Here is a 23317-nt window from a genome sequence, read left to right on the forward strand (position 1 = left end):
CATCTTTTTTAGAGGTATATGACTGATTTTTAGGGTTCCTCTATATCGGTGTGGCCAACCAGAGCCTGATAAGAAGCCAGAATTTACCAATGTACATTGCCAAAGAGCCACAGTAATGCGTCAGCCCACCATCAGCTCCCCGACCCCTCTCCCAGTGCCTCCTACCCACCGATAGCCCTGCCAATCAGCACCTCCCCCTCCCTTCTAATCAGCTGTTTTGTGGCATGCAGAAGGCTCTGGGAGATGGAGGGGGGGAGGAGCAAGGGCACTGCAGGCTCAGGGGAGGGGGAGGGAAGTGGTGGCGTGGGGGCAGAGCCAGGGGTTGAGTAGTGAGCATTCCCCGGCACATTGGAAAGTTGGCACCTGTAGCTCCAGCCCCAGAGTTGGTGCCTATACTAGGAGCTGCATATTAATGTCTGAAGAGCTGCATGCGGCTCCGGAGCCACAGGTTGGCCACCCCTGCTCCATATGCTACTAATCAGTGGTCATGACATACCAATTTCATTTGCTCATGTGTGTTTGCAAATTCTTTATTTGCAGTTACTAATGTGTGTACAGTATCTGAGATTTGCTGTTTCTTTTTGCATATTGTGTCAGCGCTTGAACTGGTATAAACTGATGTAGCTGCAGTGCCTCAAAGAAACTATACCAATTCACAACAGTTGAGGATCTGATCCATAGAATCTGGTGATAGTGTCAAGTTATTTCCCCCCGTATTTTACATAGTTAATGATTTTAAGCAATTAAATCATAAGCGTGTGACACACACAAGACATCCTGGTGCCACTTGCTAAAAATATTTGGGAAAAACAGATATTCTTCTTGAGGAATAGAGTCTGCCACCCTTATTCCTGCTGATCAGTAGCCTTACTTGTCAGGTAGCCTCAATGGGTGCAGGAGTATATTACTCAAGAAGTAAGATGCAACTCAGTGTGAGTAAGGAAGCAGAACTTGACCCTTAATTAGTATATGCTGGTTTGGTGTTGAAAATATAACTCTTTGTATGTTTTTGTTACAAAATCAGTAAAAACCCCTTACTGAAAAGAAATGTGTACAGTACAGTGGAAAATGACTAAGGAAATTATGATGAATACTATGGGTAACTGGTCTTATGTCGCTTCAGTTTTAGGGAATGTAAGTTAGCAATCAGAGTAGCTTAGATTTGGACAATTTTACACTGCAGTATCATTGCCACATTTTATGCCTGCTCTGGCATGCCACCTAATGTTGTCAGGTCTGCCCTTTCTCAAGCAGACGGAAGTAAGAAAGGAGGCTCCACTCTGTTGTGCTTCCAGCAGAGAGAAACATGAGGAAGATCGCCCCTCCCTCACTAACAAAGGGATTGTTTCATTTTTACAAGGCTGGTTGGCAGAGAGGGATTCCAGCCACAGCCTCATCTTCCCCCACAGAACAGGGATGATTAGAAGTGTGTTTGGCTGTGTCAGAAGGAGAAATCCTGCTGCTCCTGTAGTTGGGCTTTATTGCAGACGTGGTTACAATAACAGCTGCAGTGAAAGGAAGACTACAGTTCTTGTCAGAGATCCCCCTGCTTGGACTTGTTCCCACTTCCCATCCACAGCACTAAACTTTCCTCTAGCCAAAACTTTTACTTCCTAGACTTCATTTGGAAAGGAAGATTCATGGAGCTTTTGTTTAAACGTCTGTTGGGGATGGCAAATTCCTCCTTTTAACCTGAATATCTACCCCTTATACAATCAAATACTATCTGAGATCCTTCCGTTCTCTGGCGAAGGAGAGAAAGAAATGGATGTGTTCAGAGCACCTGAAAATGAGTCTCTGCTCTCTGGTCCCACCGCAAGCTCCACACCTTGGGATCCCTTCCACCACCCCCTGGAATTCATCCAGCCCTGGAACTTCCAGCTTCTAGCTGCATTAATGTTCTTGGTGACATCTCTGTCACTCTCCGAGAATTTTGCTGTCATATTGGTGACTTTTAAGTTCAAACAGTTGAGACAACCTGTCAATTATGTCATAGTAAACCTGGCTATAGCTGATTTTCTGGTCTCATTGATTGGTGGCACGATCAGCTTTTTTACCAATATAAAAGGCTATTTTTATATGGGACATTGGGCTTGTGTACTAGAGGGATTTGCCATCACATTCTTTGGTAAGCTTAACTTTGTTTATATTTGCATGTTCATTTCTGTTAATAGAGGCCTTAAGAAAAGAAGTTTCCCTCAGGCTCAGATCTGTGTTGTGTAGGTTTAGAATCAAACAGAAACATCAAAGTGGTTGTGTACACTGCAACTTTATAAAGTCACTGACTTTACATGCACATGATTTCACTGGCTCTTTCCCATAAATTATGTTTTGTAGTTGATGTGGCTTGCGGAGTGCATGTTGCTCATTGAATGTCCATATAGCAGATCAGTATCTAACATATGCTTGATTATATTTTTCTGTAAAACAATTGTAGTAAAATATTTTAACAACAATATTTAACAATTTTCATGGTGTGTATGTGTGAGGCAGAGTGAGAGCTAGCATGCACCTGCTGTTCACAAAGTATAAAAAAATGTTTTGATAGTGAAACTCCTCTTATTTTGTGAGTATCTTCCTATAGTTTGGGCAGGATTGTGATACTGCTGCAATAGTAATCTCTGACATAGTATGCAGTATTATAAACAAAGATCAGAAACTAATTTCGACAGTATCTATTTCAAATCAGTCATTTTTCATGACCCTTTCTTGTTGTGTTACTTTACTAAATATAAGTATGTTAAAAACTGAAAAAGAATAGTAAATCTAGCAAGCTATAGCTTTTCTCCCTAAATACATCCCCTCACCTACCAGGTCTTCAGCCCAGATAAGGAATTAACCTGAGGCATCACATACAAAAAAAATAAATTCCTGCATTCTAACTGGCTTTTTCTCTCTTTGCTGTTTTATAGCTGGGTATCATTATTTTGAAGTCACATAGCAGTGGTAATCTCCTAATCAGGTCAGCTCTCATACTCAAGGACAGTGCTAGAGAGCGAAGTCAGAAATATTGGTGTGTAGCCGTAACCATCCATACTGATGGATGAGAGCAGCCTGCAGTGAGTGACCCATCAGGAAGGTCCCTTGCCCTCCACTGACAGCTCGTCCATTCTAGAAGTTGCCAGATAGCATAAGGGAGACTGGGAATAGCTGAACCTGCCAACTTTCTTGGATTATTCTGAAATATTAAGTACCTCAAAGTGTGAAAATTATACAGTCAGGGGATTGTATTTGTTTATAGCAACTGTATTTTGCCAAATAGAATAAGTCCAAACTACACAAGATCACTTACAAGCCCTTAATAGGTAATTAGTACTATTATTTAGCACTTCTGTAATTTTTTTCTTCTTCCTCAAAGTGCTCTACAAAAATTGACTAATTAAACCTTTCCACATACCTCCCTATGAAGTATTATCTCACACGGGATAACGGGACAAGGAATGTCATGGCAGAGCAAACATCATTAACTCAGGAGTTGTTGGTTCCAGGTCTTGAGCTTAGATGAGGAGATATAGGAGTACTATGGCCTGCACTACAACTTAAAAAAAAATCCATTCATCTTTGGGCATAAAGTTCTGCAAATGTAATTGGCAGTGTGGGGGGAGTCAAAAACTTTTGGGAAGGATTGCTGTGAATGTACAGGGCCAAACCTGTAGAGATGTGTTTGTGCAAGATTACAATTTAGAGATGCTCACTCTTAAGAGACAGTATTATGAATATAGGAATTTTGAGATGTGCCCTGGAAGGAAATTTGAGGACACAGTGTAGCTGTGTACAGCAGTTCACCGCAGACACACTAGTTTTTTTAAATAGAAGTTGAATACCTTTCTCATTCATTGCTTTGTTGTTTAATGAACCCCAAGATCATTACATGGTGTCAGAACTGCTGCATGAGAAAGAGACTGCAGTAATCTTGAGGTTAACTCCTGTGTTTGAAACAAAAGCGGAGGAAAGGGGAGCACATGGAAAAGTAAACAGAGAAGAACAAAGGCTTTTGGATGTATTTTATGAGCACAATTATAGCTTGTCTAGCTTAAGAAGAGAAGAAAGCCAAATATGGGTGTGTTGCAACCTCCACCCAATCTGCAATTGTCAGGAAATATTGCAGAGAACTGGAATAAATTCTGACAGAGATTTGAATTGTATTCGTCTTTCATAGGAGAAGATGTAAAAAGAGATAAAGTGAAATCAATCTTTTTGCATGTTGTTATGGAAGAAGCACCAGATATTTATAACAACTTTAAGTTTGAAGAAGGTAAAAGCATGAAGTTAAGTAAAATATTTACTAAATTTGTGGAACATTGCATGCCAGAAAGGAATGAAACATTTAGGGTACATTTAGACTACTCGCCGTATCGGCGGGTAGCGATCGATTTCTCGGGGATCGATATATTGTGTCTCATCTAGACGTGATGTATCGATCCCCGAACACGCTCCCGTCGACTCCAGAACTCCACCAGTGTGAACGGCGGTAGCGGAGTCGACAGGGGGAGCCACAGACGTCGATCCCATGCCGTGAGGACGAGAGGTAAATCGATCTAAGATACTTTGACTTCAGTTACGCTATTCACGTAGCTGAAGTTGCATATCTTAGATCGATCTGCCCCCTAGTGTAGACCAGCCCTTAAAAGAGAGAAATTTTTTACCTGCATGCAAAAACCTGATGACACCATAGAGCAATATGTCACAAAATTAAGGAAACTCAGTAAAACCTGTGTCTTTGGTGAGTTCACAGAGTCGCTGCTTAGAGACAGAATCATTTTTGGTACTAAAGACAATGTGTTAAGAGACAGACTGCTCTGTGAAGGATTTAACTTGAAAAAAAGCTCTACAGATATTCGGGGGGGCAGAAATTGTGAAAGCACAAACCAAAGAGCTGAATTAATCAGAAGGGGTTATACACGTACCAAGTACAAAAGAATATAGTCAGAAAGAGTCAAATTAAAAAGTGGAACTACCAGCTATGAAAACCACTGCTAGCAGGGAGACTGGGTACAGGCGGTTATGTGGAAGATTTGGATCTCAGTAAGGCCCCAAACATTGTTTTGCCTTTGGGAAACTCTGGCATAAGTGTGAAAAAAAATAATCATTTTACAAAATGCTGCAAATCTCAGAAAAGTCAAGTGCATGTAGTTGAAAACAACCTGGTTGAGGAGTTTCACATAGATGTGCTGGGATCAAGCAAAACTGATGAGATGGACCAGATGCTGCCAATAAAAGTGAATGAAGCAAATATTCCACTCATACTGGATACGGGAGCTCAGGTTAACAGTCTATCTGAACAAGATTACGAGGGACTGAAAATAGACCAAAACTAGGACCAACAAATATAAATATAATTGGCTATGCTGGAACAAATGTACCAGTAAAGTGGAGGCGCATCAGTAGCATCAAATATAAAAGCACCACATACAGGCTTCCGTTCCTTGTAGTATCAAAGCAGGTGACACCAATTTTAGGCCTGGGTGCCTGTGAAAATCTCAGTCTGGTAAAATGGGTGCTCTCACAACAAGATCATACTGAACCTGGCTATGAGGCACTCATTCGGGAATATCATGATTGATTGCTTGCAGGGTGAACAGTCAATCAAGATAAACAAGCTGATCCCTCCAGTTATCCATCCATGTAGAAAGGTGCCATTTGAACACGGTGATAAACATAAGGTGGCATCATAAGAATGGAAGCAATGTACATCATACAAAAAATTGAGGAGCCAACAGAATGGGTGAGCTTCTTAGTCACTGTGGAGAATAACAACAGCCCACTACACATGGGCTTAGATCTGAGAGACCACAACAAAGCTATAAAAGGAGAACATATCAAACTGCCAGCCAGACAGGAGATTATTGCTCAATTTGAGAATGCACAATATTTCAGTAAATTGGATTCCTCCTCAGAATTTTGGCAGGAACAATTAATGGAAGAAAGCTCAAAATTATGCATATTTAATATCTCATTTGGAAGATACAGATTCTTATGTCTACCCTCAGAATAGCTGCAGCACCAGAAGTGTACCACAAAACCATACCTAGGATATATAATGTCTCAACATGTCAATGGATGATATCATAATCTGGGGTTCAACTAACGAAGAGTGTTATTGTAGACTTCAGGAAGTTTTGGATGCAGCTAGAGTTGCAAACTTGAAACTAAATAGGGAGAGATGTGTTTTAGGGGTTCCAGAACTGACTTTTGTTGGAGATAGTATTTCCAACAAAGGTGTAAAACCCGACAGGAGGAATGTTCCAGCCACTGAAATGGTGCCGTGTACCCAGTCAAAGAAAGATGTCCAACGGTTTCTGGGAATGTTAATTATCTTGGAAAATTCATCTCTAATCTATCTACAAAAGCAGCAGCTTTGGAGAAACTTCTAGAAAATAAAAATGAATGGTACTGGGATGCTGAACAGGAGGAATCATAGAGAAGGTTTGAAACAACAGCTCATACAAGAGCCAGTGCTGAAGTTCTATGCACCAAGCAGGCCTATTAAAATTTCAGCAGATGCTTCACAGTCTGGGTTAGGTGCAGTGATTGTACAGAAAGACGATGATTGTTGGCAACCAGCGGCGTACACATCCAAGTCACTGATTGATGTGGAAACCAGATATGCCCAGATTGAGAACGAGCTTTTAGGAATATTGTTTGCCTGTGAGAGAGTCAAGCAAATATATTTATGGCCAGACAGTAGATGTTGAAACAGACAGCAAGCCTCTCATAGCATTATTTAGCAAACTGCTAAATGACTGTATCTGAAGTAGACGATAAAGCAGCAAGAGTATGATTTGGTTGTGACCTACACACCCAGCAAATTCATGTTTACTGCGATGCACTTTCCTAAGTGGTGACTCTCATTACAAAGCCAGAGAAGACCTTAGAGATAGAGATGCAGGCCTGTATAGATCTGATTGTAAAGTCAGTTCCTGTAGCTAACAAAAAACTGCAACAAACAAGAGGGGAAACGGTGAAAGATGAATCATTGGAGATCCTTAATGTGATAATTAAAGAGTTGCTTGAAGAAATATGCAGTTGCTGTCCAAGTATAAGAGACTATTGGTAGAGCCCTGCATGGATACAAATTTATACTCAGAGATGTGGATATCCACAGATATAAATTGGTATCTGCGGAACCACAGAGCTCACCCGGGAACCACAGAGGTGAAGGGAGCGGAGCATGAGGCCACCGCTCCCAGTAGCCATTGTTCTGCATTGGCAGCTCCTCCAGCGTGGCTCTACTGCCCTCAGCCCTGCCCACTGGGGTGGGCACCAGGCCTGGTCACGCTAGAGTGTGCAAGCGGTGCACACGTCCCCAGACAGGAGATACAGACGGCAACATGGAAGGGATGGGGACAGGGGTACAGCCGCACTGGAGGAGTTGCTGGCGTGGGGCGCTGGCTCCTGGGAGCAGTGGCCCCACGTTCTGCTCCTTTCACTGCTGTGGTTCCTGGGAGAGCCCTGCAGTTCCAATTTATATCCTCAGATATCCACATCCGAGGGTATACATTTGTATCCACACAGGGCTCTCACTATTGGAGCTGCAAACATGGACTTACTGTGACAGACTGAGTGATTTTCAAGGGCAGCAAGATTGTAATACCAATACATTTCCAGAAAGAAATGCTATAGAAGGAGTGCAACCAATGGGCATGAGAGGCAATGTTCCCTCTAATTTTTTCCATCCAGGTGCGGAATAAATTTTGTTATGTGCACTGCGGTACAGTGTGCATGTGCACCACCAGTATAAACAAAAAACCTAGATACAATATAGATTTTTAAGACATTACCATAGGGATAATTACTCCAGCCAGGACAGGTTAGGCATTTTAGAACTCACTACTCAAAGAACTAAATTTAAGTGTAAGAGAGAAATAAAAATTATGAAATGCATAGACCAGTCAAAAAACTAAAATAACACAATTTGAAAAAATAAAATTACAGAGACTATATGTGCATTGCAGGAACTACCAAATAACAACCAACAACAACAACAACAACACACGTATGTGTTGGGAGGTGAGTGTGTGAGAGAGAGAGAGAGACCGACAGTCAGAGATTGTGTGTGCTGGGGAAGTCTGTGAGAGACTGTGTGCTGTCTCTTTAAGGTAAAGGCACTCACTCACCGTCTGTGCTCGGAGTCCTGGGTGAGGCTGGCCCATCTCCCCTGCTGGGGTACAGGGGCGGGTGGAGGGGAACACCCTGACATCAGCACCCCCAGTCGTCCCTGCCCCCCCACACACTCTGCATAGCCAGCAGGAGGGTCCCAGGAGCAGCAGGGGCTCCAAGGCAGAGGGCAGGAGCAACTGAAGCACAGGGGGGAGGGGGACCTGAATACATGCTGCAGGCTGAATGTGAGCAGCTCTGTTAACCAACTTCTCGGCTCTTCAGACATTCCTGGGCGGCCACCCCAGTGTGCAGCTTAGAGGGAACACAGATGAGAGCTGATGTATTGACTGCGGATCAAACACAAGATTACTAATGCAGTAGGAAACTGCTTTTTCTGCTTGAACTAAAAGCCATGCCAACAGGCAGAGCTACTGAGACCTCGCACAGTGCCACAAAGGCCTTATGAGAAAGTAGGCACTGATTTATTTACCTAGCAAATCAAAGAATGATTTAATAGTCACAGATTATTATTCTCTGTATCCAGATGTCTGCACATGGCACAGTACTAGTAGTAAGTCAGTGATAGCCAGCGTGAAGGGAATATTTTCAAGACACGTCATTCCAGATGAAGTCTTTAGCAATAATGGGCTGCAATTTTCCAGCGCAGATTTTAGTTAATTTGCCACAAATTGGGATTTTCATCACAAAACATCAAGTTCAAATTACCCCCAATGAAATGGACTTGTGCAAAGGTCTATATGGACAGTAAAGAACCTTATGAAAAAAGACTTTTGATAGTGGGGGCATTTGAATAGCTCTTCTTCAGCTCAGCTGTTAATGGGAAGGATCAGATCTAATTTACCAATCTCTGGTAACTTGCTGAAATCTCCGGACAATGAAACCATATGAAAGATTAAAGGAAATCAGAAGTGGAAGCAGAAATATTTTGAGAAAAAAAGCCCATGATCGCCCATCTCTTAACCTAGGTAGTAGAGTGTGCCTGAGGAATCACACCTCTAATACTTGGAGCCAAATGGATCCCATTAAAGAACTGCTGCATCCAAGGTCTTACATAGTCCACACAGACAAGGAGACACATTTTGGACTAATCAAGAGGATTTAAGATTAATTACAGAAGTTTCCAAAACAGTGACAGTGGATGTGGATTCTGGGATTTACTAACTGACTGATGGTTTATCATCAATGGACAAAGGATAAACTGGCAAGCAACAAGAGAACTCAGACCCTATTGAAAGGCTGATACTGAGATGATTAGAAAGCGAGATCAAACATCCTGAAAGGCTCAGAACCTGGCTGGAGAAGGGGTTGTGACAGTCTGTACCATTATCATCACCCTTTTTACCAGAGTATGATAAATTTTGTACAACGTATGCCTTGTGAGGTTTCATTTGATAACTCATAATCTGCTGAACATTATTGTCCTGGTAAAATGTGTGTGGCAACATTGTATGTAAAGTTATAAGATTTTATTGTATAACATTGCTGTAATATGCTCCAAGATTAAGAAAATCAGGCCCAAACCAGTTTTTCAGAGACAAAGACACACTAGAGCCCCAACCAAATATCAGCATAATCAGATGAACTATTATAGACTACCACCAGTTAAGCAGCCATTCTGTAGCAGGAAGAAGGGTGTGAGTGAGAACGTTACATATTGACAATGGAACAGCTGGGAGCAGGGCTTAAATTCAGCTGGAGCCATCTGGAGCAGAGCTTCGGTAAATATTTTCAAACCCACAGGAGCCTCGGTGCCTCCCACCAGGTTGACACCTGAGCCCTGGTGCCCCCTCCCCCCACAGGGCTGAAGCCCTGAGCCACATCTCTCCCCCACTAAACTCCCAAGAGACCCCCACCCCGAAGCTGAAACCCAGAGCCCCGAATCAGAAGGGATGTGGGGGGCTCCGGGAAATAGTCTCTGAGAATCTAAGTTCTGGCTGGGATCTTCCATGTAAACTGGCTGCCAGTCACCTGAACCCCAGCTGCAGATAATCCTCAAAGAGCAGAGAATGGTATAAGAATGGAGGACACTCACAACACAAATTACCTCTCTCCACCAGCTCTACTCACAGCAGCTACTATATTTCAAAGACAAAGGAAACGTCCTGGCTGGGAGGCTTTTCAGCCAATACAGACTGTGGTAAGCATATGGTGAGATTAAAACCTATGCTTTGAATCCATTTAGCTTACTAAATTAGGCATTAGTTTGCATATTATCTTTTAATGTCTTTGTAACCAATTCTGATTTTATACCTCATTACTTGTAGTCACTTAAAATCTTTCTTTCTATAGTTAAAAACTTCTTTTATCGTTTTACCTAAATCAGTGTGTGTTGGGATTGAAGTGTTTGGGACCCTCCACTTGAGATAACAAGTCCGGTCCATTAATGAAATGACAAACATTCTATGAGCTTGTATTGTCCAGAAGGAGAGAGCTGGGCAGTACAAGATGCACATTTCTGGGGATAAGTCTGGGACTGGGAGTTTGCTGGTGTTGCCCTGTATGTAATTCATGAGTGGCTAGCCAAAGCATTCATGTAATTCAGCTGGGAGTGATTTTGCATGCTAGAGGCTGTGTGTGAGCAGGACCAGGAGTGCTTTGTTCTCACAGCAAAGCAGTGTAAAAAACACCCCCGGTTGGACACTTAAGGGGACACAGCTGTTCAGCATTCCAGATTGTACCCTGGGTAACGTCACAGGGGTATCTGAGGAAAGTGAGTGGTATGCAGGTAACCCCTCCTCTCTAGATAGATGTTACATTTTGTATATGGATTATAGTTTACAGAAACATTAGTTGGGTCAAATTTAATGTATGTGTTATTAGATAGTTCTTCTATATATAAGAAATAAGAGCTAATTTTCTTTTAGGGGGAAGATGTAGAAATAAGTTTGTGCAACGTTACAATTTTGAGAAGCTCCCTCATAAGGGACAGTATTACGAAACAGGAATTCTGAGATGTGCCCTGGAAGCAGGTGGTCTGAGAAAACAGTGCAGCTCTGTACAGCAGTTCACCACAGATACTCTCTAGTTTTGTTAATAAAAGTTTTATTCCTTTCTCATTCACTGGTTTGTGACTTAATGAATCCCAAGATCACCACAAGACCCTCAGCCCCACCACAACTGGTTTAACTGACAAGCATGGGGGGAAGCTTTGCATGGTCTAGGTGTCCCATGACAGCTCCTACCCTCACTACTCTGGGTCCTCGGTGCATGAGGTACACGTCTGGGGGAAAAGGAGTATCTACAATCCATGGGTAGTAGAATGGTTCCTTGAGGCAGCAGCCAGCTGCATGTAAGACAGAGTTGCATAATGTTTGAATTACAAATAGGCTAAATCTGTTTCAGACTTTTGAAAAGTCAGCTTTTTAAGACAGATCTTACCCAATTATTCTTACAAGCCACCCATGGCTTCCCTTGCAGTCTGAGAAGAAAAATCTTTCTGTGGCACACAAGGAACAAGAGGAGAAATCCGATGCAATTAAAACAATCCACACTGTGGGTTGGTTTTTCTAAATCAGTGTACAGCAGGCCAAAGCTGTAGTCCAGTCTAAGAGCTTTTGCACACTTAAAATGAAACTCAAATATGGGGCAATGTTTTTCCACATCCACATCCACATCCACTTGAACTAATAGCAAAGGCTTGTGATGTAGGATGGAGGTTGCTTTTTGAGCTACTGCTAAGATGGTATTGTAATGTCCTCTTTTTGACCAAGCTGCACATTTTCATTACAGGAATCGTTGGTCTCTGGTCTCTTGCTCTGCTGGCTTTTGAGCGGTACATTGTGATCTGTCGCCCACTGGGAAATATGCGCCTGAGGGGGAAACATGCAGCCCTGGGCATTATCTTCGTGTGGATCTTCTCCTTTATCTGGACCATCCCTCCTACCATGGGCTGGAGCAGCTACACCACCAGCAAGATTGGAACTACCTGTGAACCCAACTGGTAAAGTAACTCCCATAGCACATCAGTGAAAAAACAAAAACAGAGGCTACACTAACTGAGAGCCTGAAAATACACAGAGGAGATCGTGTGCCCAATTATGTGCTCACACAAACTCCAATATGTGCACAAGCCCTGATTTGTGCATTCACAGAGGTATTTGCCCACACTATTCATAGACATTTTTATGCGTCGGCAAAAAAGCATGTGTACCCTTAGACCAGAATATGCAACAGGTAGGTGGCTTGAACCACCTAAAATAAAATGTTATATTTCTATAGATCCCTTCATCTCAAAGGGTCACAAAATATTTTATGATTATATTCTGTTTATAAAATATATCTGTATGTGAGAGATACTGATACTGCCACTAAGTGTCTTGTTGTTAGACTATACTGATCTCCGAAAGCAACAGTCTTACAGCATAACATATAAGGTTTGCTTTATAATCAAACTCACACACACACGCACGTACGCATGCACACACACACACAGCACCCGTGATATCACTGGAGAACGTGAAAGGATTCTTTTCCTCTCCCCAAAACAAAATGAAGACGTAATAATGTAATATTAAAAATAATACATGTTGTGTTTTATACAGGTATTCAGGAGCCTATAATGATCACACCTACATTATTACATTCTTCACCACCTGTTTCATACTGCCATTACTTGTGATTTTGGTATCCTATGGAAAATTGATGAGGAAACTAAGAAAGGTAGGTACAAACACTACAAAATAAACAAACAAAAAGGCAAAATTACATAGTTGTTTGGAATTTTCAGCACATAAGCACTGTTCCAAGACCCCCAAACTGTGAGCAGATTGAATTTCCAGACATAGCGCATAGTCAGCAGATTTATCATGGCTTGTTAAATAACCATTCTTCCATAGAGAAATTCATTCACTGATTAGCAATCACTCTTCAAAAGTCTGATGTTTGAATCATTTATCAGTACATCCTGTAAGATAAATATCTGAGGAGTGAAAGAACATGCTGCACTATGAAAACAAACAAAGAAATGGAACAAGCCAATATAGCTTTATTTACAGTTTTACTTTCAGTCAGTGGAGTTTCTTCACATTTAAACCAGAGTAAGTCAGAATCTGCTCAAAATTTCCAGTTTTTGGAAATGTTAAGAGCTGTGTTGTGGAATATGACACTAATGCTTAAAACCAGCACTATTTAACACTCTGACACAAGATATTTACATGAGCTTGTAGAAACTGTAATTTAAAGAATACCGTGCAGCACGTAGCGTGGAAGGCAGAAAACTGAATCCAGAAGGTTCTCCAGGGACACTGGGACCTGAAAAGGATAATAGTCTTGAAAAATGTTTTTGGCTATGACTTAAAAATGATGCCAACTTTCTCAAAATAGTACACACACACAAAAAAGAATGCTCACAAATTTGCTTAAAGTGTGTTAATAAGCTACTCACTATGTCTTCCACCTAAGAAGAGAATATTATTACCTTTGTTTCATCAACAATGCAGCACCATCATAATACTTCATCTAAGATTTAAAGAAAGCAGGCTACATTGTACTGGGATTTTTTATTTAGTGTTTTTTTATTCAAATGTCTGCTTTTATTTATTCTGCATGTCAAGGCAGGTCCTGTGTGTAAAACAAGACAGAAGAGAAAAGTTAAGGAAACGAGTACCTGAGCTTTCATCCCAAAGACAAGTTTTAATTGTCTACTGGGATAAGTTGGATAGAAAACTACATGTTGTGGGTGAAATCCTAGCCCTACTGAAGTCAATGGGAGTTTTTCCATTGACATCAGTGGGACCAGGACTTCATCTTGTATATATCCAGGGGAGGCTAGCTGAAATAGCTGCACAAAGACTCATGTAGGTCTTAAACAAAAAGTGTTCTCAAACTTGGGCGTTAACTACAGAAGAACACTCTGATGCGGAAGTGGACCCTTTCAGCGAAAGAGAGAAGTAAATTGCAATGTACTAGAACCCCCAAAGCATTTATGCCTGTGTTGACTTCAAAACAACCCAAACTCTCTAAACATTGTTGATAAAGGTGATGAACCTTTATTTCCAAAATCCATTACTCATGGTTCCCCAAACAGTTTTTTTATGCGGCTGCTCCAATGGGGTTGCCTTCCTGGGTGTAGTTAAAGCTGATTGCAGGACCAAGAGAATTTTTTTTTGACATACAGAAAAGAAAATTAAAATGTGGAGAGAAAGACGGGTTTCCTTCAGCACATGCAGCAGCTTTGATCAGCTGCTCTTCCTCGGGAAGCAGTGGAATGCAAAAGTATGGCCACTCAGATAGGCATTTCGCCATAGAAAAGAGGTTTTCCTGTAGACTCCAGAAGGCAAAAAGAGAAATGGGAAAGAGGCGATAGGAAAGGAAAATGACTTATTAATTAAGGGATGATAACAGGAACCTAAGATTCACATTGCAGGTGCTGTTCAGGATTTAGCTGAAGCCAGCGATGTTCCCTCTCTCTGACTCAGTCTAGTCAGGAAATCTTTCACTGTCAGGACAACGAAGACCTAACAGTGTCATGATGGATTCTGGGGTTCCAGGAATTATCTTCAAATAAGCAATGTCCAAATCTGTGACTTTACTAGGAGCCTTCAAGACCCCTTAGCATAGTTCTTTTAGTGAAACCATTCAGTTTGTACTAATCTTTGTCCACAACTTTTGCTGACTTTTACCAACAATTTTATACACCAGACTGAACTGGGGTTTCATTACCTTTAACAGGGTAAAGTACAGGCCTCTGCACAACAGTATGTTGATACTGGTTTCTTGCGCAAGAAGCTCTGTAATTGCCATTAGATTGTACTAAATACAGCAGTTAAATAAATCAAAATTTGGATCGTGAATGTTCCTAAATGCAGATCTAGCGATTTTGTCTGGGGCCATCTCTGTTTGGAAGCATGCTGCTCTGGGGTCTCATCAGTTTCTTTCCAAACAGAGCCACTGGCCGCAGCACTCCCATCTCTCCATATTCATGTCTCTACAGATCCAACAGAAGGTTTTAAAAACCAGTTTGAAAGTTACTAAAGGACTGAACAATTTAAGGAAAGTTTTTAATTAGTGGCTTACAACAGAGATAAAGCCCATATGCTGCATTCCTTCATTTGTCAGATAAAGCACCACTTCAGGGCTCCTTATCAATTGATTGGTCCAGGATTTAGGAGGAATACATCAATTGTCATCTGTGACAAGCCAGAGTTAAAAGGGACAGGCTAATGTGAGACAAGTAGAGATGGTGCAGAGTCAAAATACTATCTAAACACAGTGCCAGAAAAATACATCCTAGTTGCCATTTACACACAGACACACAGTATGGAGTAAGCCACAACATCTCCATTAGGATTAATGGGAAGGAGTGCATGTGTGGAAACACAGAGTTTATAGCTACTGTCAAGACCGCATCTCTGTTTAGACACTTTGCATCATATGCACATCTGTGGCTGAGAAACACTTTGCATAGCTGATGGGAGAATGAGGGGAAAAAGGCGTTCCTTTTGCATTGTCCCAGCCCTGGCAACACACTGCACTCAGCTAGGCTTTTGGCCCAGGTTAGAGAACCTTCAGCCTGCTCTCATCTGTGCCAGCTACCAACAGCTCAAAGGGATTGCAGAGGGACACTCATTCATGCCATCGATGGCAGCTCTATGCCATCTGAGAAACTTACTTAGGTGAGAACCTCTGAGAACTGGAGCTGCTGGGTTTATTGTCAGTTTGTGCCAGTAGGACAGTACAAAGCACCTGGAGCCTGGCCCAGAATCCAGGCCTCTAGTTATATACTGCAACACTGCCAATCCCAGAAGTTCAAAAAATCATGAGATTGGCCCCAAAAATCAAAAGATTTAAAAAAAATGTGAATCATGTTTTCAATCCTGCTTTTGTTTTCTGAACTCCCCTGTACCTGCCTTGCAATGTGGGATAATCCAGTGTTGCCAACTTTCACAAATGTGGAGTCAGAGAGGTAATTTTGCCCCCTCCCCCCAGCAGGAACTCGCACTGCAGCCCCCAGTTGAGTTTGGGGCCACACTGTGCGATGTGCTGTACAAACGCAGAGTAAGGGAAAGTCCTGAAGAGTTTACAACCTAGTGCAAAGCGTAGGGGTGAGATAGTGGTGTGGGAGCTGGAACTGGGATTCGCTAAACTTATCGCACATGCGGGTCATCCAGCTTCCCTTAGATAGGAACAAGATCTAATCCCTGCTGAGCTAAGCAAGATACAAATGGGTGACCTACAAGTGAAAGGCTCTAGAGCTCATTAGCAATACCCCGAGGCACCCACTCCCCATAAGCACTAAAGTTACACATTCAAGAGTGGGGCTGATTTTCTGGAAGGATAAGTTCATATGAAATCAAGTTCTGACCTTTTATGGCGTTTACACAGGCAGGATCTTCTGCTTTCTGGGAACACAGGCAAAATCTTCCAAACTAAACAGGAACAAGGCATTCTTGCTCTTAAGAGTGTTCACACATGGAGTTGATCAGGAGTAACTCTAGGTGTAGCCAAGCCCTTTACAGTCTCAAATACATTCTGAATCTGCCACACTGTTCTTAAAAGGACAGCTCCCATTAACCAAAATAAAAACACTAAACATACAACCATAAAACCATCTTTAACACAACATCCAAATACATCCCACAGGTCACTTCTTGGACTAACTATTACACAGACGTGTATAGATTTTTCACCTCCACACACACATGATCATCATTTGAACCCACAACTGTGAGCAACATAGCACCAAGCTCACCCACTTGAGTTAGAGGAATAATTAATAGAGGAAGAGTATGCTATTTTCATCTGGGTGGGCCATGCCATATATGGAAAAACACCACACATATGGAGAGTGGGCTATACAAGTATTTGAGAGACAGCAGTGGAATACTGAGAGAGAAGGCTTTGGCTTGCCTCTTCCCTCGATAGCTAATACTGCTCCTCTTGTCTGAGGGCTACAGGATTCACCCTTCCTCCAGTTCTCTCTCCTAGCACCTGTTCATCTGTTTTCTCTGCATCTCTCTCATCCCATTTCTCTGGGCATCTGCCTCTCCACTTTTTCCTGCATTTGCTTTCTCTGTCCCTTTCTTCCTCCTCCTTTTTTTCAGTTCACAGAAATGTTGGGGATTGTAACAGAGAAATGGGATGGAGAAGGAAAGAGAAGAATGGACAGGAAGGGAGATGTGATTTAGGATCGCTGTCAGAGTTGTTGATGGAGTTGGTTTGTGAAAGGACTGCCACTGCATGGAGAGAGTGTGTGTGCCTTGCACATTGTGTCACAAGCATCATCAGACCATTACACAGCCAGTTAAACATATTGTATTTGCCCTCAGCTTCTATTCTCCCTTTCAAGAATCATCACATGAAAAAATAGGAATGGCTTCTCCAACCTGCACCTCTGGGGTAGTTTCCCAGAGCTCAGGGCTCTTTTTCATTGGCTTCTTCCCCACACGGCTTGTTCCACAGTATAAGCATGACCACCTATGCTCCAGGAAGTATAGACTTCTCTTGGTTGGCATCACACGATGATGCTGTCACACGACACACTATGCAATACCTATCTGCTGAACTCAAACCTGTCATGATTCAAAGAAGGACTTTGGAAATGCATTTGCAAATATCCCCAAAGTGTTTGTCTTGTCCTAGTTCTGACACCATAGTCAGAATGTATTAGCTCTGCCTTGGAATCAGGCGAACAATTTTTGGTACTGGAGATGGGCCTTACTTGCAAAGTTCGGGGGATGGTTGGATGCTTCCCAAAATTTAGTGGTGCTTGGAACTGAGGTTTAGGGATGAGTCCCTCTCTATTTCATATATTAGGAAATAATTAAAAGGAGACTTTCCATTTTGAACATACGGTTCATCTTTCAGAGGAAGACTCAATCCTTGAAAAACAAATAAAACAACCCTCCCACCCATCTCAGTAGAGAAAAACATTCAGTACATCTCCCCAAACAAAATGTTCTCTGAAGGCTTGACTACCTAACCTTATTTAATTTGGCCTTACAGATCCGATCTGGCTAGAAAACAAACTCCTTTAGTAAAAGACAGTATATGACTATTTCATTTAGGGATTTAGGTTTTCAGTTTAAAACTAAAAATAGCTGATAAAACAACATTGATTTTAACTGTTCAAGAATCTGTTTTTTAAAGAAATAAACTACTGAAAACAACTACCAAATAGAAAGAGGCAAGGTTCCTCACTAGGTACTCTGCTGATTTCACCCCTTAGTACATCAAGTTCTTACTCTCTGTAGTTCATTTCTTGGTAATGTTTAATAGCAATGTGGAAGCTCAGTGCATGGGTGTGTAGGTGTGGTTACATACAGTTTACAGCACACAATTCAAACAATAAATGATTGCTTTTATGATTATTTGTAAAAGTGCTACATCTTTCTAATTACACAGATGATATTTGCTCAGATGCAGGCTGTCACAGTTCAAATAAAACCATAAAAATTGATTTCTCTAGGAAGTTATAAGGCATTAAAATAGCCAAAATAAATAGAAATGAATAAAAATAGGAACTGAGAACCCAAATTCCTAATTCCTTCTAGAAATCTGACTTGTTTTGGAAGCGGCACAGGAATTTAAAGAACTTAATCCTTTAATCATCTGTTTTAAATGTGTATATTACTCTCTTTCACCACCTTTTCTAAATGGTTACTATCAGTTAAACAACTCTAGTGTTCCTCTCCAGAGATGACTGTATTTCAAATATGGGTGAAGTGATTCCTAGGTAGGTGTAACCCATGCCTGCTGGGTGTTGCACTCTGTCCCCCTTTAGTGGCACCCAGACCAGCTAGAGATTGATGAGCCTTCTATAGTCTTGGCTAAGAGACACGTGTCTTTTAGTTCATGCAGTAGAGACTCTTGCGTTAAGCTCCAGCGGTCCCAGATTTTATCCCTGCTGACAATGACTGTTGTCTGTCAGCGTTACATAGGTACATATGAAAAGCACCATATAAATGTCATGGGATCTTCGGGGCAGAGCCCGGCTTTTTGTTCTGTGTTGTACAGTGCCTAGCACTGGTCCATGACTGGGGCTCCCACACGCTAGCACAACATAAATACATTATTATCATTTGAGATGTATCATCATTACCATTAAGTACTCTTAATTGCTATCGTTTTAACCCAGCTCACTCTTTGTTTCTATACTTGACTGCAAACAGCCATCATTTCAAACATGTCAGTTATCACAGAATGCCTCTATTCCTGCTAACTCTGGGGTTCCAAATTCACGACTGAGACTTTTCAACTTTAGGACTAAATAATTTGGAGTCTTATGCAAAATCATAATGCCACAGAGCCACTTTTTTTTAAGGAAAATACATTACTGTAATCAAGCACTCAGTTTCAGGTACGTATTCCAATGAAAGGAGTAACAGCAATAAACCAGTCTCTTTTCATACTAGATTTTATGATCAAAACAAAATCATCCCGGCTAAATCAAGAGCAAATGCAATCAAACCAGGCGGAAAAACATATTGTGCAAAACTTAAAGCATTCCCCATTGGGATTTAGGTGCCTAGGTCCTTTAAAAATGCCATTAGGTGCCATCTGCACCTTTTGGAGCCTAAATACCTTTAAAACTCAGCCCCTAAATGCTGAAGGAACAGTGGAAAATGTAGGGCTGTAATAGTTCAGCTGAATCTACTTTGTCACATGCCATCATTTCCCTTTCCTCAGGTTGCCCAGCATGAGACTTGGTAAGCAAAGATATTAGCACCTAATAAAGTAGAAGTTCTTTCATGTATTATTCACTAGGCTCCAGGGTTTCTAATGCCACTCAGTGTTAGCGCACTTCCCATATTAATTATTTAACAACTCACAGGTTCAATACGACACTCTAGAAAAAGCAATGAAACAGCCCAGAGAATACACGTATAAAGTTATCCTCTCAAGCTCTTTTTATTCCAACCCACTCAGACTGTACATTGTGGAATATCCCTCAACATCCTATGTCAAATAAATACCTCTAAGCTTCCCAAATGCTCTTTGCAGGAAGACAACTTCCTCCAAAGTACCACATATGCTGTGTTAATCCTGCTGTACTCAGTTCATAGTGCTTCTTCGCTACTCTCTGGTGGTGCATGCAGCAGCAGAGTGTTTGATATACACTTCTGGCATCTCTGCTACTTGTGCTCTAATGATCACTCATGGTGAATAGGTAGGCACATGTACAACTGTAATAAGAATAATTCCTGTTACCATTACTATCACACTTCTATCTGTCTCCAAAGCACTCTGAAAAATTAGTACCATAATCAGGTGCTGCATATCTGTTATTTGACTCACCATGAACCCTTTTTTTCCAGGTGCAAGCTAAACAAGGTGCAAGTCAGGCTTACACTGGTTTAAGTGTCCATGTGCAAAGTTGCAGTGGTTTAACTAATTCAGTGTAACATCACACCTTTAGTTAAACTGGCACAAATTCTGTGTTTAGACCTATAGGCAGAGTCAGGATCATAAAAACGAGGACAAAGAAGTTTGAAATGGATGAAGCTGGTGAAGGAACTTGTCAGGAGAGGTGCTTGGTTGGACTGATAGACAAAGAAGATGATTTTGTAGATGAGATCATAGCTCTAAGATTGGTTGAATCCAAGTGGGGGCAGGGAGGTGTTGCATTTACCTTTATTTGTCATGGAATTGTGTTTGTAGTTTGCTGCCTACTGGTAAAGAAAAAGGTGCTGCTTAAAAGATTAGAGCAGGGGTCAGCAACCTTTCAGAAGCGGTGTGCCGAGTCTTAATTTATTCACTCTAATTTAAGGTTTCACGTGCCAGTAATACATTTTAACGTTTTTAGAAGGTTTCTTTCTATCAGTCTATAATATATAACTAATCTATTGTTACATGTAAAGTAAATAAGGTTTTAAAAATGTTTAAGAAGCTTCATTTAAAATTAAATTAAAATGCAGAGCCCCACGGACCGGTGGCCAGGACCCGGGCAGTGTGAGTGCCACTGAAAATCCGCTCGCGTGCCGCCTTTGGCACGCGTACCATAGGTTGCCTACCCATGGATTAGAGATTTGAGAAGGACAGGATACTGCTTCCAATGGTGTTGATAAGAATGTATCAAATCTAAAGTCAGTTGAGTTTGAAGCTTTAAGAGACTTTGAACCAGATCCTCAGATGAGGTAAACTGATGTATCTCTGTTGAAGTCATTGGAGCTATGCTGATTTATACCACCTGAGGGTGTGCCCCTTGTTTCTATTTCATACCTTTAAATTAATCTGTTTTATAAATTATACATGACAGTTTTAGCCTCTTGAATTTATGCTACCAGGTCTCAACTGAGCTTCATAGGTATGTGGTCTGGCGTTCTGAATAGAGAGCCATATCCTATGCAGTTTGCACATAACTAAAGTCAAGAGGATTAAGTATTCCGCTGGGATTGTGTCTAAGTAAGGCACGAAAAATTTGGCTGTGAGATTGTCATATGCAAGAATTGGTGCTGCTCCTTTGTAATCAAAGATATTGCCCTTTAAAACCCCAAAACTTTAATAATGATACTACTTGTAATTCACATAAATCCTCAGTGAACCTCACATGTTATGATCTAGTGTCAGCAACCTTACAGGCTGTCTTCAAAAAAAGCAGCTAGTCTTCTTATTAGATTTACTGATCCATGTCCTTTTTTCTAATTGTTAGCTATGCTGGCTAGCATAAGTATATATTACACTGATAATACTACCCACAATATATAGTCCAAACATTTAAGTCTACACATTATTAAGCATTAGTATAGCAGTTATTTAATCCAAATTGGCCTGTATCTTTGTTACAATCCTGTGCACTTAGGCTAAGTATCCCATAACAACTTGCATGAGCTGAAGCAAGCCTTGGCTTGAGTAGATAGAAAAACTGTCAGTATCAGGACATATGATTATTTCCTCCTGGCAACAGGAAAGGAGTTACCCACATAAACCTATGAGGTGTCTCGAGGCCCCTTGGTACCTGGAATGCATGTGCTCAGAACAAAGATAAGGGTACATCATGACCTCGAATGCAGGGGTTCAGAACAAAAGATAAAGGGGTACCCTCATGGTACCAGAAACAAACCAGGAAAAAAGCTGAGTAATTGAATCCAGTGTCAGGTGACGTATATAGTACCTTTTACTGGTAAACCTGTAGGGTATAAGAAGATGGCTTTGGGGATGTAACTTCAGGGAGTACACCTTCTGCATAAGGTGAATGTAACATCACCGGATGGGACTGCCCTTCTGAGACTGCTATTGTATAGCTCCTTTTTCCTGTACTAGATTAATAAACCTGACTGACACTGGTCATTTCGTCTGTTGAGTATATTTCATAACAAAATAACAAACCAAAGTGTGGTCAAGCAACTGACAATATAATTCATCAATATTATTTTCTACCAAATTTTCTGGAACCTTATATATTTTTCTTTAAAGGTGTCAGATACTCAAGGCCGACTGGGGACTACAAGGAAACCTGAAAGACAAGTCACTCGAATGGTTATTATTATGATCCTTGCATTTCTAATCTGCTGGTCTCCATATGCAGCCTTTTCCATTCTTGTCACTGCATGGCCTTCCATTGATCTGGATCCTCGTCTGGCCGCAATCCCAGCTTTCTTTTCCAAAACAGCTACAGTTTATAATCCGATTATTTATGTCTTTATGAACAAACAGGTACTGTATGCCTTCAATCCTCATATTTTGTTTGACTCATTCCTGAGTGAATGGGGTTGTTTCAGTAATTAATTTTATCTACCTACATGTTAATTCATTTAGATAAAGATTGCTCCACTTACATTACACATCATTCTGAATTAAAATAACCCAATATTTATATCTACTGTATACTATGTATTGTAGACTGAAATTTTAGGGCAGGGACTCTGAGCTGGCTGGTCTCTAAGCATTGCTGCAATATAAATGTTAAATAATAAATAATAATAACAGAGATATTTTAAGCTTCATAGTAAGTTTTTTAAAAAAAATAATTTAGTCTCCTTTATTTTATAATTTTAGTTCAGGAGGTGTTTCATTCAGCTGTTCGGATGCAGTGACAGAGAGACTGCAGCGTCCAATATGAACCCAACTTTGGAGAGAGTGGTGCTAACCCAGGACAAAGGTGGTGGTGAAATGTTCACAATAGCAGCACACAACACCATTTCAAACAGGAGAAATGAGGATGAACAGAGGAGCTGCCATTCTTTTGCTCAGTTGACAGTTTCAGAAAACAAAGTCTGTCCCATGTAAACAGAACAAGTTTCGAGATAAGAAATGCAGC

At 41.2% G+C, this 23317-nt stretch overlaps 1 protein-coding gene and 1 long non-coding RNA gene across 3 annotated transcripts in view; one reads left to right on the forward strand and one right to left on the reverse strand.

Moving 5' to 3' along the window:
- LOC120369396 overlaps positions 1-23317 on the reverse strand; it is a 40639-nt gene that overhangs the window by 13033 nt on the left and 4289 nt on the right. The window contains exon 3 of one of the 2 annotated variants that reach the window (XR_005583145.1): positions 13089-13371. The exons of the other annotated variant lie outside the window; for it this stretch is intronic. This is a non-coding gene — a long non-coding RNA (uncharacterized LOC120369396). Of the gene's footprint in view, positions 1-13088; positions 13372-23317 lie in introns of those variants that run through there. 2 annotated transcript variants of the gene reach the window in all.
- Positions 1651-23286, forward strand: LOC120369395 (opsin-VA-like). The gene is made up of 5 exons (XM_039482660.1): positions 1651-2128; positions 11851-12061; positions 12663-12780; positions 22474-22713; positions 23056-23286. The coding sequence occupies exons 1-5, from the start codon at positions 1765-1767 to the stop codon at positions 23284-23286; spliced, it is 1164 nt and encodes a 387-aa protein (XP_039338594.1). The 5' UTR covers positions 1651-1764.

This window comes from Mauremys reevesii, linkage group 7, assembly GCF_016161935.1.
Source record: "Mauremys reevesii isolate NIE-2019 linkage group 7, ASM1616193v1, whole genome shotgun sequence".
Lineage (NCBI taxonomy): Eukaryota > Metazoa > Chordata > Testudines > Geoemydidae > Mauremys > Mauremys reevesii.